General features: G+C 43.8%; 1 protein-coding gene across 1 annotated transcript in view; it reads left to right on the top strand.

Annotated features, from left to right (window-relative positions):
* Positions 1–13,308, top strand: part of B3GNT2 (UDP-GlcNAc:betaGal beta-1,3-N-acetylglucosaminyltransferase 2) — a 30,789-nt gene extending 17,481 nt beyond the window's left edge. Inside the window, exon 2 of the mRNA XM_039463255.2 lies at positions 10,783–13,308. Coding sequence (XP_039319189.1) covers positions 10,792–11,985 — 1,194 coding nt within the window. The 5' untranslated portion in view covers positions 10,783–10,791 and the 3' untranslated portion in view covers positions 11,986–13,308. The remainder of the gene's footprint in view (positions 1–10,782) is intronic.
* Positions 13,309–16,012: the final 2,704 nt, after the last annotated feature.

Here is a 16,012-nt window from a genome sequence, read left to right as displayed (position 1 = left end):
CCAGACTGAAAAACAGCTCACCTAAGCAAGCAGAAGGATGAATCAGAATTTAGAGATGTCTCTGAGGGCTCACTGAGAGCCTGCCAGAGTACAGTTGCTTGTACAAAGGTCCTAGAGGTTGGAGTGGAAGCATCTGCCTAGCTACCTACAAGCTTCACCAAGGGCTTCCAAACACATTAAGATACTAGGAAGGGACTACTTGCATTGCAGCATTTCTTTTCTAAAATGACTTCAGCTGGGGCAACATGAAGAGACCTCATCTTTACCAAAAAAAATTTAAAAATTAGTTGGTTGTGGTGGAGAATCCCAGCTACTCAAGAGGCTGAGGTGGAAGGATCACTTGGCCCTAGGAGTTTGAGGATTCAGTGAACTGTGATTGTGCTACTGTAGTCTAGCCTCGGTGACAGAGTAGAGACCCTGTCAACAAAAGACAGAGTGGAGACAATGAACAAAACATGATTGTCTCACCTTAGGTAAGTAGGTGGCCCCAGGCTGCAAATCTGTACTAAGGATTTTCTGCTAGACATGCTTATCATGACTATCATGCCTTTATCATAACAATTGCTGGAGGTCCATCACTCTCCAGGAAGGAGGTAGAGATGCCCCATTTGGGGATAGGGTCCAGGAGGGATAATTTGGGTCTGCTGCAGAGGAAGGATGGCACCCTCACCTGGAAACACTGCTGAATCCCACATACCTGCACTGCTGCACACCCGTGTGTCTGCTGCCTTTGGTGGTCTGGGGCTGACTGTGGGAAACAAGGGGGTGGCTGTACTTCTCACTCCAGTTTACCTCTTCACATCTTGCCCCCACCCTCTCACATCTAACATGGAGTCAGCACTGCTGAAATTCTTATCTCTCCTAAATCTAGAAAGTTATTTAAATTTTTCTGTTATCCTTTAGTTCTTAATAAGTGAGAAGGTTTCTATAAATAAGTTTGTAATTCACCAGCACACATGTGATTTTTCCATTGTCATCTCTTAGGAGAAAGGGTGCATATTTAATTAATCTGGTTTCTACTGAACATTTGCTGTAAATTTGTCTGGATGACCAAAGTATCTGTTCTTTTAGCAAATGCTGGGTGGCTCTCAGGTACCAGTGCTGGAGTTTAATGGTGGTGCAATGTGAAGACCTTGGTCATGGAGGGTGCCCAGGCAGAGGCATCCTGACCAGGAACAGAAAGCCTGACTGCTGAGCAGTGAGGCTGGTGTTTAGGCTGGGGCATACCCTTGGGCAGGACCTCTCTTAGAAGAGAGGAAGAAGTGAGGAGACCCTGAGTTCAAGCTCCGGGAATGGAGAAGAAAGGAGTTCTAGAAGACAACAGACACATAACTAGAGTTAGGCTCCGAGGGAGCAGTAGCATATTGGTGGTGGTCTGACAGTACTAGGGGAACAGCATGAGCAGGGAAGGGATGTCCATGGGACGGAAGACTTGGGAAATAGGACATATTTGAGCATAGTGGGAAATGAGGCTGCAGGCTATTGCAGGCTCTGATGGAATAGAGGAGAGATGAGGAGGGAGTAGGAACACAGGACCTAGCTCTTGGCTGAATGTGCAGAGCAGGAAGTAACTCAAGGTAATGTGGGGTTTTTCCCACGTGCCTGGGAACTTGATCAGTTGCACACAGGGGCCCCAGGAAGGACCCACAAGGCATGTGGAAGCTACTGTCTGGAGTTAAATAGGTTGACCTGTGAATCCTCCTTTTAGAGGTGATGCTCATGGCATTGGATGGATGAGCCTGTACAGAGAAGACCTACTAAAGAGGTAGGGAAGGACAGAACTAGAGAAAAGTGCTTCATTTAGGGTTTGGTGGAGAAAGCAGACCCCTGAAGAGCTGTTGGAGGTTGTATCATCCCATTTTACAGAGGAGGAAAGGGAGGCTTAGAGAAGTCAGGTCTAACTTGCCTAAGGTCACACAGCCAGTAGGTGGCATAACCACAGTTTAACACTGGTCCTCTCACTCCAGGTGCTAAACTGACTTTCCAGTCTGAAAATGGATCTTAGACATCTCCATCCTCAAACATATGCTACCCTTATTTTTACCTAGTCTTTCCACTGAGGACCTAAAACCCTTTTCAGTTTTACTAAAGGCAGGGCAGGATGGCCTCTGGGAGGGTTAATTCCCCCCTCCTTTTTTTCCCCCAAAAGTTTTGTATGTATTTATTTGGAGAATATATCTAGTGGCTATTTTTATTTGAAATGATGAATATCATTTGAAAAAATTGGCCACAGTGGGCTTTCGGGGGTTTGTAGTCAGTGGGGACCTGAATATGTCCTGCCAGGTGCTTTGATTTGTCACCTGTGGGACTGTGTAGGTGAATATAGATTCATTTTAAATACTTTTCCCTTTTAATTTTGAACATGAAGTCTAAAAGCAATGGCTGGGAGCCAAATTCCTTAAATCTAGCTGATGGTTGTTATGTGACTTACAGACTGGAGAACAGAGGCAGACGGATCATCTTAGCTTCGTGCCAGCCTCTCGGTGAGGGAGTGTGGGGAGTCCAGGGGCTCCCTTGTCCTGGCCTGGTGAGAACCCAGGCCAGGCCTCTTTCCCCAATCAAGGAACAAGCTCTAGGTGTGGCCCAGCTTTTATGGTCCCACTGAGCTGCTCCACTCACACCCTTATCACCCCACCATCTGCCAGCAGTGCTGGGAGCTGTTCTCTCTCCTAGAGCCACTTAGCTGCAAACTGTCTCTGTCTCTGTTTATCTGAGCAGAACCTGAAAAGGGCTGGCAAGGACCAGGCAACAGATGGGATAGCCAGGGAGGTGAGGACTTAGGTAAACCACTCTTGCCAGACTCCTGTAGGGCAAGGGTAGGCAAAGGGCAGACTGAACATGCTCCTTTGGCCTCGCGGTGTGGCAGGGGGCTTGGGCTCTTTCTCTCCGAGGATTCATGGGTCCTATTTGAGCAGGAAAGTGAGCAGAAACCAGGATGCCCCCTAGACATGGAGGCTGCTAGCTCAGACACTCCTGGGGTCCAGTTGGAAGCTTGGATTTCCAGCCCCTTTCTCTCAGCCTGATTGGGTGGGGGTGAGTGGTCGTTTTATTTCATGGTTAAAAGGACGTCTTGGGGGCCGGGCGCGGTGGCTCAAGCCTGTAATCCCAGCACTTTGGGAGGCCGAGGCGGGTAGATCACGAAGTCAACATGGTGAAACCCCGTCTCTACTAAAAATACAAAAAATCAGCTGGGCATGGTGGTGCGTGCCTGTAATCCCAGCTACTCAGGAGGCTGAGGCAAGAGAATTGACTGAACCCAGGAGGCGGAGGTTGCGGTGAGCCGAGATCGCGCCATTGCACTCCAGTCTGGGTAACAAGCGAAACTCTGTCTCAAAAAAAAAAAAAAAAAAAAAAAAAGGAGGTCTTGCTGTTCTTTCACCTTTAATCTTGGTAGCTGGGGAAAGTGCAGGGCAGTGTTGACACAGGTCTTGAGTCTGGCTTGGGCGTATTGCTCATTCTGTCCCTGGCTAGTTACTGTCAGGCATCTCTAACTTGCCTGAGCCGGTTGCGGGGTCGGTGGGCGGGGAACGGGTCAGACCCTGCCTGAGTTCTGGGAGAGAGTCCTTGTGGCTGTTGGTGGCCACACTCATATGTTTTCTGTGCTTGCAGTGCTTGTAGGCCTCTCAGAATTGAAGGGAACCTTTTTAGGGTCATTGGGTTCCACGATTCCCAGTCTAGTGTCCATTAATGAAACATTGGAATTGTTTCTGTATTTGAGTCCTAGGGAGAATAGCCTGCGTGGGCTAGAAGGTATTGAAGACCTTTGCCTGGCCAGAGTTAAACCAATTCAAGGTCATCTCATGTGGATGGGTGGGAGGGAGGCCTGGGGGAGGAGGGATCATAGCTTCTGCATTTTTTTTTTTTTTTTTTTAAAGAGATAGAGTCTCACTCTGTCACTCAGCCTGGAGTACAGTGGTGCGATCTTGGCTCACTGCAGACTGGATCTTCTGGGCTCAATAGTCCTCCCACCTCAGCCTCCTGAGTAGGTGGGACCACAGGTGCATGCCACTACACCCAGCTATTTTTTGTTGTTGTTGTTATTTAGACATAGGGTCTTGCTATGTTGCCAAGTTTGGTCTTTAACTCCCGGGCTCAAGCAGTCCTCTCACCCTGGCTTCCTAAAATGTTGGGATTACAGACGTGAGCCATGGCACTCAGCCCCTAGCTTCTGAGAGAGATGAGTGGGGGCTGCATTTTGCCCAGAGCCTAGCCTGTAGAGTTGCTAACCTTACTTAGGGCAGCACACTGCCTTCCATATCCGATTCTTGACTCATAGCAGTTTTGTGGGTTAAAATGTGTAAATATAGAGCTTTTTAAAAAAATTACCGCTTTAAGAAGATTAACCATGGAAAATAAGACCCAAATCCCTTCAGTTCCTGCAGTCCTAACTCTGGCAGCAATGTTTGCTTGCATGATTGCATGATGACTGAAAAGTTGCATGCTGGAGCTATCATTGCCTGGGTTTGAGTCCTAGCTCTACCATTTACCAGCTGTGTGATGATGGAGAGGTTCAGTCACCACCCCTTATCCCATGCCTCAGTGAAATAAGCCATGGGAATTAAGAGTATCTGCCTCAAAGGATTGCTGGTACCTGGTACATATTTGTCAAGGCAGGTGCGTTCATGTTTTACTGTCACGTGTAGGAGCCCTTAGGAGGTAGCACAGGCACAAGGGAAGGTGTGCAGGTAGTAGGGATGGGTGTTGTAACAGAGCCTCTGTGCAGCACTGCAGGGGTCGAATACGGTGATGCTGTATCTGGAACTGCAGCCAAGGCACAGGCCAGGGGTGGGCTGTGGAACTGGGAACCCCACATGGGGCTGCGTACTGGGTCCCGCTCCCCAGCGTGTGGAAGCGGCTGCTTCCAGGGCAGACAGTTGGGCAGCATTAAAGGATGTGAAAACGGCGTCTCATTCCACCACCCTGAGTAAACTCACTTTGTTTCTGTGTGGTGTTTTATCTAGATTGTCACATAGTTTCAGCATCACGTCTGTACTGCTTCGTAATCCATTTTTCAGCTAAGGTTTTCTCACTTACACTGTCTTTCTAAAGACTTTAATTTCTTGGCCGGGCGCAGTGGCTCACGCCTGTAATCCTAGCACTTTGGGAGGCCAAGGTGGGTGGATCACCTGAGGTCAGGAGTTCAAGACCAGCCTGGCCATCATGGTGAAATCCCATCTTGAAAATATGTATATATATATATATATATATATATATATATATATATATATATAAATTTCTTTAAACAAAACCAAATGAAGTGTTTTAGAAGTTTCAAAACTGTTCTGTCCCTGTTGGGGACAAGGTAAAAAGCTAAGGTCGCTTTTTGTTTGTATATGGGGTTTACTTTTATTTCTGTTACAACAAAAAGTCTGTGTTTCACAGTGAGAGTTTATAACATCTTTCCCCAGCTTTGGGGTAAGTTTTCTCACTCAGATTCTTCTTACGCAATGTAACTTCCTGCTGAAAAAAGGACATTGGAATTGGGTTTTCTGTCTGTGATGGGAATATTTAGTCAGAGATTTAGAGAGCTTTTTCCCACAGATATTTTTATGGGGGTCACTGCTTTATCCTCCCTTCCATGAACTTGGCTTTGTTTTAAGAGTCTGCTAGAAGCTGAGTTCTCATGCGAGACACTGTGCCCAGGTCACAAGTGAACGATGACATTTAACCTTGATGGGAATGTGCAATTGAGAATCTTGTTTTTTCCACCCTTCCCCTTCAGAGTGGCTTCAAAGAAATATCCTCTAGCAAGTAACGGGAAGAGTTGCCTCCAATTGAGTCTTTGGGAATCTGAAGTTTTTTACAAGAAAGGCTGGTCTGTTTCCTGAAGGGGACTGGGAGCTCGTAGGTGCCCCCATTTCCCTTTCTTTGGAGCTTCTTGGTAACTATCAATGCACCATGACCCGATGCCATAGTTAGCCTGTGGGACTTCACTGTTGACCTGGACCAGGTAACTAGAATGTGATTGAACCTCGTAGAATAAAGAAGAGATCCAGAGAGCCCTGGATTGGGAGCCAGAAGGCGGTCTTGTCTAAGCCTTGTCACTTAACTCTTCCTTATTATTCAGGCAAATCATCAGTCCCCTCTGAGCTTCCATTTTCGCCTATAAAGTGGCATCCTGTCAGCTACCCTTAGTGGCTGCAAATGAGAAATGAGCAGGAAAATGCTCTGCAGGTTGGAGGCCTTTAGCCCTAAAATGTAAGGTGAGGGTGCTGTTCCTGGGAAGGCCACTAGGCCCTATGTCTTGGGCCAAGGTGATATGAGAACTGTACCTTGGTGTGACCTTGATTGAGGAAATAAAACCCTGAATTGTATCAGGTGAAGTTGGAAATCTTGCCAGGGTCAGCAAGCTTATTCTTAGAGCATCCTCAAAAGAAGGATTGGTGCTTTCCATGATAGAGGCTTCAAGTGGCTGTGGCTAGATTCCAGTTATCTGTGGGCTGCCCCATAACCTAGATGTCCTGTATCTTTCCTAGGAGAATTAGCTCTGGAAGTTCACCACCTCCTATGTAAAGTACCGTGCTTCCCTTTTTTCTTGCTTAAGCTGTCCTCTTTTACTCTAGAAATTTTGGTAAAGGTCTGTGCATGTTTAAATTCCTTTATTGAGTTATTTTTGCCAGGTTTGTGCTGTTTTTTCCTGAGCAGTCTCCCTCTGTTGCCCTGGTTGGAGTGCAGTGGCACTATCTCTCACTGCAACTTCAGCCTCCTGAGTAGCTGGGACTACAGGTGTACACCACCATGCCCAGCTAATTTTCTGTATTTTTAATAGAGACAAGGTTTTGTTCTGATGGCCAGCCTGATCTCAGACTCCTGGCCTCAAATGATCTGCCTGCCCTGGCACTACCAAAGTGCTGGGTTTACAAGCATGAATCACTGCACCTGGCCCCTTTGTAAATCTTTTCCCTCATTGTAGTTTGTCACCATCATCACACACTTTCTGTTGCCCTTCGTCCAGCCTAGGAAGGGCCTGAGACTTAGTGACAGCAGTACTGGGTCAAGGGCTTACTTTATTTAGCATTAGGAGACTTGTCCAAAGTTAGAGAGAACCTTTTATGTTTGAGAAGTATTTGTCTCTTACTGTCTCAAATCTGGAAGTCAAAAAAAGCACTTAAATGTGTCTGTGATTTATTGTTTAAAAGTGGACTATTATTGGCCCACTGCAGTGGCTCTCGCCTGTAATCCCAGCACTTTGGAGGCTGATGTGGGTGGATCACAAGGTCAGGAGTTTGAGACTAGCTTGGCCAACATAGTGAAACCCCATCTTTACTAAAGATACAAAAAGTTAGCCAGGAGTGGTGACACGCACCTGTAATCCCAGCTACTTGGGAGGCTGAGGCAGGAGAATCACTTGAACCTGGGAGATGGAGGTTGCAGTGAGCCAAGATCACAGTGGTGGACTCCAGGCTGGGCGAGACTCTGTCTCAAAAAATAAAAAGTTGAGTATTACTTATCTTGTACTCAAGTGTCCACTTGAGTTCTCTTGCTCTTGCAAGTTAGGCCCATAGCAAAGAGGTTTAGGTTGCCAAAGATGTCTCAGGCCCATACCTTTAGTGAGCTCACAAGGTTTGCTCAAAAGCTCTTTTTGAGACTGGCATGGTGGCTCACAACTGTAATCCCAGCACTTTGGGAGGCCGAGGTGGGCAGATCACAAGGTCAAGAGATTGAGGCCAGCCTGGCCAACATGGTGAAACCCCGTCTCTACTTAAAAAAAAAAAAAAAAAAAAAAAAAAAAAAATCAGGTGAGCATGGTGGTATGTGCCTGTAGTCCACATAGTTTGAACTCAGGAGTTTGAGACCAGCCTGGGCAACATGGCAAAACCTCGTCTCTACAAAAAATGCAAACATTAGCCAAGTGTATAGTTCTAGCTACTAGGGAGGCTGAGGTGGGAGGATCGCTTGAGCCTGGGAGGTCGAGGCTGCAGTGAGCCACCCATTCCAGCCTGGGCGACTGAGACCCTGTCTCAGAAAAACAAACCAAAACAACCAATTCACTGAGACCATGGTATTATGGTAAAGAAAGCGTTTAATTGACTTGAGCCTGGCCATGTATATGAGAACTGAAGTTAACACTCGAATCTCCAAAGGTACAAGGTTAGGTTTTTCAGGAGTAATTTCATGGGTAGGGGCCCAGGGAATGGGTGCTGCTGATTGGCTACAGATGCAATCAAAGCTGTATGCTAAGTCTGTGAGGGGTGGTAGGTCAAGGGGAGTCGTGAGTCTGGATGGGGCAAGTCTGAAAAACATCTCAAAAGACCAATCTTAGGTTCCATCATAGTGGTGTTCTATAATTACAGAGTACTTGGGGAAGTTGAAGATCTTGTGGCCTCTGGCCACATGACTCCTGAGGAGTAAGGAGTTATAAAAATTGTGCTTACATTTTAGCAAAATTGTGCTTACATTTTAGCAGAATTCAGGCCCCTCTCATAATCCTAATCTTGTGGCCTTTCACTAGCCTCAGCCCCTTGAACAAGGAAGGGACCTGTTCTATGGAGGGACTGTTGTCATCTTTGCTTCCAAGGTAAACTGTAAACTAAATTCCTCCCCTGGTTAGCTTGGCCTATACCCAGGAATGAGTGGAGACAGCCAGCCTGTGGTGGTAGAAGCAAGATGGAGTCAGCTATGCTAGATTTCTTACTGCACATAATGTTTGCAAAAGTGGTTTCAACAGTAGTAAATACAAGCAACCAGATTAAGATCTACTAGACAGATCTTTAGAGACACACAGTAGCTTGTGAATTCCTGTTGATCTCATCTGAACTGTCCAACATGTAATAGTTTTACAGTATTCGCAGCATGACAAGTATTATTTTACCTTAGTACTGTTTGTTAGAAAGTGAACTTAAAAATCCTCTTCTTTTAAAAAGCAAATACTAGATTAAAATAGTCACAAAACTTGTTTTTAGAGGTTGGAGGAATGTGGCTACCTTTTGGCATGGTATAGTCTTAAAATCTGTTTGCCTTGGCTGGTATTCCAGTGTGCCCTTACTTCTTTAAATGTTGTACCTTCTCAGGTATAAAATGGGAATGAGTATAGTACCTAAGGGTAAATTCCCAGTTGAATTAACCTGATAAGAAAATCCTCAGCTCTTTATAGAACATTGCCATTCTACTTTTTTGGGCTGTCTTTTAATGTCAAGTTGGTTTAAATGTTTGTTCTTGTATAGGTCATCCATGTCAATAGTGTTAGAACTTTGGAATTATCCCCAGCAAACCATCTCATTACTCATTCTTTATGCTTTCATTGCCCACAGCCTGAAATCCTTTGATATTTCACTAAAATGTCATTTGTATTTCCCTTTTTCTTTTTGCTACAAATAATAAGAGATCTTAAGTATACAGTTTAGGGTGGTTTTTTAAATTGTACTTTAGGTTGCAGGGTACATGTGCAGAGCACGCAGGATTGTTGCATAGGTACATACATGGCAAGGTGGTTTGCTGCCTCCATCCCCCATCACCTATATATGTCATTTCTCCCCATGTTATCCCTCTGTACCCTCCCTACCCACCCCTGCTGTCCCTCCCCTATTCCCACTCAACAGACCCCAGTGTGTGATGCTCCCCTCCCTGTGTCCATGTGTTCTCATTGTTCAGTACAGTTTAGGCTTTGACAAATAAATATCCATGAAACCTTCATCAGGATCAAATCCTACATGGTACATTTCTGTACCCCAGGAAGTTCCCTCCTATCCCTCTCTAAACCCACCACTTCCATCACTTTAGATTTCTAGAACCTAGATTAGTTTTGCCTGTTCTTGAAGTTAATATAAATGGAAAGTGGGTCTGGCTTTCATTCACAACGAAATGTTGTTGCTTGTCACAGTAGTTTCCCTCTTTATTGCTGAGGGTATACCATTGTCTGCAGATGACAACAGTTCTGTTGATGATAGTTGGGCTGTTGCCAGTTTTTGGCAATTGGGATAAAGCTGTCCTGAGTCCGCTTTCATTTTCTCTCTCTGAGATGCCATGTGGTTCGTGTCTCCTGCTTCCTAGCCCTGCGACCCTGGGCAAGTGTCTTAATCTCTCTGCTTTGGTTTCCTCATCTGTGAAATGGCGGGTCGGAAAATAACTCAGGGTTGGGACTAGTGTTAAAAAAACAACCAAAAAATGAAATAAGATCAGATATGATGGCTCATGCCTACAATCCCAGCACTTTGGGAGTGGGAGGCGGGAGGATTATTACCTGAGATCGGGAGTTTGAGCCCAGCCTGGGCAACATAAGTCCCTGTTTCTACAGAAGAGAAATTTAGAGTGAATGACATGGAACTGCACACGGTGCATCACACACATGTAAATATAAGAGAGAGAGAGAGTGTGTGTGTGTATGTATGTATACTAAACACAGCGTAAAATGTGTTATGACTTAGACAAATCGGTTTACCAAGCAATGTATGTGCCTTTGTAAGCAAGGAAGTTGAACTTTCCTGAGGTTACTTAGTAATAGGTATTTCTAGCCTCTGCATGTCTAAAACAATTGTTTACATAGTGCTTGCCGTGAGCCAGGCACTATTTTAAAAGCTTTCCATGTAACATCATATACCCCTCACAACCATCCTTTGAAGTGGGCATGATTCCTGTTTTATATATGGAGAAGCTGAGACATGGACTATCGCACTTGCCCATGGTCACAAAGCTAGAAAGGAAGGGCCATAATTTGAACTTAGGCAGTGCATGTCTAGAGTCTTTGCTGTAAACCGCTATTCCTGGGGAGATGAGTAAAATAAATTGTATGTGCAAATGCAAATTGATAATTAATTGATACAGTACTTCACCCCTTTATTCCAGATATGAGAAATGAGTGTTGGACGTCGAAGAATAAAGTTGTTGGGTATCCTGATGATGGCAAATGTTTTCATTTATTTGATTGTGGAAGTCTCCAAAAGCAGTAGCCAAGAAAAAAATGGAAAAGGAGAAGTAATAATACCCAAAGAGAAGTTCTGGAAGATATCCACCCCTCCCGAAGCATACTGGAACCGAGAGCAAGAGAAACTGAACCGGCAGTACAACCCCATCCTGAGCATGCTGGCCAACCAGACGGGGGAGGCGGGCAGGGTCTCCAATGTAAGCCATCTGAACTACTGTGAACCTGACCTGAGGGTCACGTCGGTGGTTACGGGTTTTAACAACTTGCCGGACAGATTTAAAGACTTTCTGCTGTATTTGAGATGCCGCAATTATTCACTGCTTATAGATCAGCCGGAAAAGTGTGCAAAGAAACCCTTCTTATTGCTGGCGATTAAGTCCCTCACTCCACACTTTGCCAGAAGGCAAGCCATTCGGGAATCCTGGGGCCAAGAAAGCAATGCGGGGAACCAAACGGTGGTGCGAGTCTTCCTGCTGGGCCAGACAACCCCAGAGGACAACCACCCTGACCTTTCAGATATGCTGAAATTTGAGAGTGAGAAGCACCAAGACATTCTCATGTGGAACTACAGAGACACTTTCTTCAACTTGTCTCTGAAGGAAGTGCTGTTTCTCAGGTGGGTAAGTACTTCCTGCCCAGACACTGAGTTTGTTTTCAAGGGCGATGACGATGTTTTTGTGAACACCCATCACATCCTGAATTACTTGAATAGCTTATCCAAGAGCAAAGCCAAAGATCTGTTTATAGGTGATGTGATCCACAATGCTGGACCTCATCGGGATAAGAAGCTGAAGTACTACATCCCAGAAGTTGTTTACTCCGGCCTCTACCCGCCCTATGCAGGGGGAGGGGGGTTCCTCTACTCTGGCCTCCTAGCACGGAGGCTGTACCATATCACTGACCAGGTCCATCTCTACCCCATTGATGACGTTTATACTGGAATGTGCCTTCAGAAACTGGGCCTCGTTCCAGAGAAACACAAAGGCTTCAGGACATTTGATATTGAGGAGAAAAACAAGAATAACATCTGTTCCTACGTAGATCTGATGTTAGTACATAGTAGAAAACCTCAAGAGATGATTGATATTTGGTCTCAGTTGCAGAGTGCTCATTTAAAATGCTAAAATATATACAAATTCAATTTTGCATAGAAAGGTGTATTTTGAATAGTTCCCATGTTATGTTCTCACATTAGAGCAATTTCTATATTAAACTGTGAAAATTGCCTTTATGAGTGGTATCCATTTGAGGGCCTCTAACTAACCCCTTCAATTTGGTACTTAAGTGAAGAGGGAAAGCGAAAGTTGGTAATTTTTTTTACGGGTGATACGGCAGAATGATTGGTTCTGATCTTACCGGCTAGTGATCATTTTTAAACACCTTGTCCCCTCTTATCTGAAATCATGTTTCTGGAATTCTACCATTTTAAGTTATTTTTGTTTTACCCTCTTCTATAATATTCCTACTTCCCATAATAATGACTGATTTATCTGCAGTTCAGATGTTTATCAGCCTATTGGCTACAAAGACTTTGTTAACGTGATCTGGTGGTTTTTGTGAAATGAATTATGTTCATTTTTATGGGATTTGGATAAATTTAAAATTGTCTAGAAAACTGACACTTTAATTTTCAATTGCGGAATTCACTTTTCAATTGTGGAAATTTCCTGCTGCCCCAACAGTATTTTCTTGTGTTAATTAATTTTGCAAAGTGAAAATCATTGTCTGACACTCATCTAATTTATCTTATTGTGATCTTATGGTCATAATAAGGAGAAAGAGGGTTTAATTTTTCTTGTATTTGGTTTGCTGAGTCATATCATAACGTAATTTTAGTATTTGAAAATAATGAGTATGATTCCTTAATGGCCAACTGAAGACTGAATTGTCCGGAACAACCATACCATGTTTGTGAATTTTCAATTTGGACCAGGAAAACATATGTAACTTTTGAACTTGAGTGAAAAGATTGAAGTTGCAGACTTTTGCATAGGTGGTTTGTCAGTTTAAAACTCCAGAATTTATTATTGCCATATTTTCACGTTGCTTATACAAGATGATTATTCTGAGTAGTAATTGCTTCCCTGTCTATGTAGAAGTGCCTGTGTTTTTATTTATTGTTCAGATCAAAGACCAAAACATTTTCTTAAATATATTTTGTGTAATATTTTATTTGTATACAGTATTGTTGAAATATTTAACTAGAGCATGGTATTTTAAATGTTAAGATGTAACATATGTTAAATAAAGCTGTTATTTTTGAATTTTAAAATTTGTTTTTTGGGGTAAGAACTACTAGAGTTGATAAAATTCTGCCAAACTATTACTTATATGTACTATCATGTAACATACTTTCTTGAAATATTTTTGTTTATAGAATTGAAGGTTCTTATCAGATGGGATGCTGGGGACTATAAACGATGGAAATAAAGCCACTGTATTTTTAATTGTTTGTGTGATGTGTAATCTATAATCCTTCTGCTTCCAATATTTGATAACATTTTCCCTGAAAGAGGCCAGTTTTCCCCAAGAAACCATTCCAGTAGTGTTGAACTATAACTGTCTCTCAGTGCGCCATCCATCTTTGGATTTAAAATCCCAAAAGTGCTTTCCCATTTAAAATCTTTAAATAAAAGTGAGAATGTATGTATGCTTCCATTTTCAGTGAGTATGAATAATTAGGGAATGGTGTGGCATTGTAAAGATTGTGCTATCCTAAGCCATTTCTATTTTGGAGCTGGTGGCCAAGATGTAATACAGAGGCAGCCTTGACTACTCAATTTTCTTTCATAGACTCATGTTGAGAAGACACTACTAACGTCCAGTGGGAAACAAGTGGACAACTGATGAAGTTCAAAAAACAGAAGGATTAGTGTTATAAAGAGCAAACAGTCTTCTCCTGTTTGGAATGTGGAAACCATTTCTGAAGTAAGAGGACATAGGTTCTTGATTTGAGGTTGAAGACTGTTTTCAGCCTGGTCTTCCTGAAGGGTTCCTGAGGCCTGCATCTGACTTCTACTCCAGTGGCTGCTAGCACACCTCCCAGAGGGGCCACATTGCCACATTACAGTCACGGAGAGTGAAGAAGTAAAGAAGCTCAGAGCATTCACAGGTGATTGGGTCACATTTGCATTTGTCCATATAACCTGACCACGCATTCTCAGGTAATAGGTTTCTCCTCTCAGAGGAATTTTTCTTGTTAGGGATTCTTTTTCCCTGAGGTTTTAAGTCTCTTGTAGAGAAAGAAGAGATGGAGCAGGTTTTGAATTGGGTGTGGAGGCCACTGGGGAGCCTTTAGTGAGCTTTCAGTCCACATGTGTGCTGTTGTTTGAACGTGAGTTCTTGGTGCTGATGACATTTGGATGAGATGATCTCTGGCCCTTCTTTATTTGGCAGAAGTTCTCATGCAGTGGCTGCCCAAGGACGCCACACTGGTCATTGCTGTCCTGTGAGATGCACTTCATGGGCTTTTCAGCAGAGCATATTAGGTTTTAGAGCTTTATGCATGCTTGGGCTGTGTTATGGTGCTGACCCTTAAGTCCAGGAAGGCCTCTCTTGGTGCCCACAATATGGGTTCTCACCTGATCCCCCATCTCATGGATGGAACTGCTGTAAGTCTAACTTATTCTTTGAGAACTGCTTAACAATTTAGATCCCAAGAGAAACTAGTGTTTTGGACCTTTTTCTTGGCTATTCCCAAGTCATGATTTTGAGTTTGAAGGTCAGAAAGGCTGAAAGAGCATTGCCAGGGTTTGGACTATTCATAAACCCCATCAGGGCCTTAAGAAAAGGATGCAAGAGACAAGAATGGCTTGTTTCCATTCCTGATCCTGGTTATACCCGTCTCCTTTCTTTAGATGATCAAGAGAGGCCGGAAAGAAGGGCAGGAAGTTGGGGGAGTGCTTGTTACACTTCGAAGTTGAGTCTAGAGTTAAAGATGCCCAGAGTGGGCCATCTCCTATCTGTCCACTCCTGATTGGTGGTGGTGCAGAATATTTGATGTTCTGGGTCATCTTGACTTTCTCAGATGCAAAAAGAGAGGGTGGTTTTACTAATGCAGAGGATGACCTCACCCCCAGGAAAGTGAAATGAATGAAGCCTTCACTTGGGCCAAAAGTTTAACTTCCCCATCATTTGTCTTCTGACGAAAAATGCCAGATGAAACAAAAATTCTTATTTTTGCCCAGAACAGGAAAATACATACTTTGCATGCTGGGCTATGAGATTATGAAAGTACAGTATCTCATTTGGAGTGATGGGAAAAAAAGATTATGAAACTAGGTTTTCCTTAATGTAAATCCCAGGTGTAAGAAATATCTGCCTTGGCTGGGCGCGGTGGCTCACGCCTGTAATCCCAGCACTTTGGGAGGCCGAGGCGGGTGGATCACGAGGTCAGGAGATCGAGACCATCCTGGTCAACATGGTGAAACCCCGTCTCTACTAAAAATGCAAAAAATTAGCTGGGCATGGTGGCGCGTGCCTGTAATCCCAGCTACTCGGGAGGCTGAGGCAGGAGAATTGCCTGAACCCAGGAGGTGGAGGTTGCGGTGAGCTGAGATCGCGCCGTTGCACTCCAGCCTGGGTAATGAGCAAAACTCCGTCTCAAAAAAGAAAAAGAAAAAGAAAAAAGAAACATCTGCCAAATAAGATTTTTTGAACTGAACTTTGTTTGCATTAATCTGAAAAATTGAAGTATTCGGACTTAAAGTAATGCAAGGGGAAAAAACAGTTTTGCCCTTAGTATCATTATATCTTGAAAAGTACTTCATTCTTGAATGAGGCACTTTTGTCTTTAAAGAGTCCTGAAACACTTCTTTGCTCACATGATACGAATTACCGTATTTGTTGTAATGTGCAGTACTTTGTATACGCTTACTAAAAACTGCCAATGTGATTTTTATCAATTGTGCCTCAATTATAGAAACATTAAAATGTGAACTACTACATCTTAGACTAATTGAAATACAGCATGAGTCTTTAGGTATTTTTTTAAAACCTTAAATTGAAAGATGGAGTCCTGGTCAGGTGCATTTCCTGCTTCTGTCACTTTGACCTGTGTTTTTTTTTTTTTTTTAAAGACAGAATTTCGCTCTTGTTACCCAGGCTGGAGTGCAATGGCACGATCTCGGCTCACCGCAACCTCCGCCTCCT

Source organism: Saimiri boliviensis, chromosome 1 (genome assembly GCF_048565385.1).
Source record: "Saimiri boliviensis isolate mSaiBol1 chromosome 1, mSaiBol1.pri, whole genome shotgun sequence".
Taxonomy (NCBI): Eukaryota; Metazoa; Chordata; class Mammalia; order Primates; family Cebidae; genus Saimiri; species Saimiri boliviensis.
This window is presented reverse-complemented; position numbering and strand designations above follow the sequence as displayed.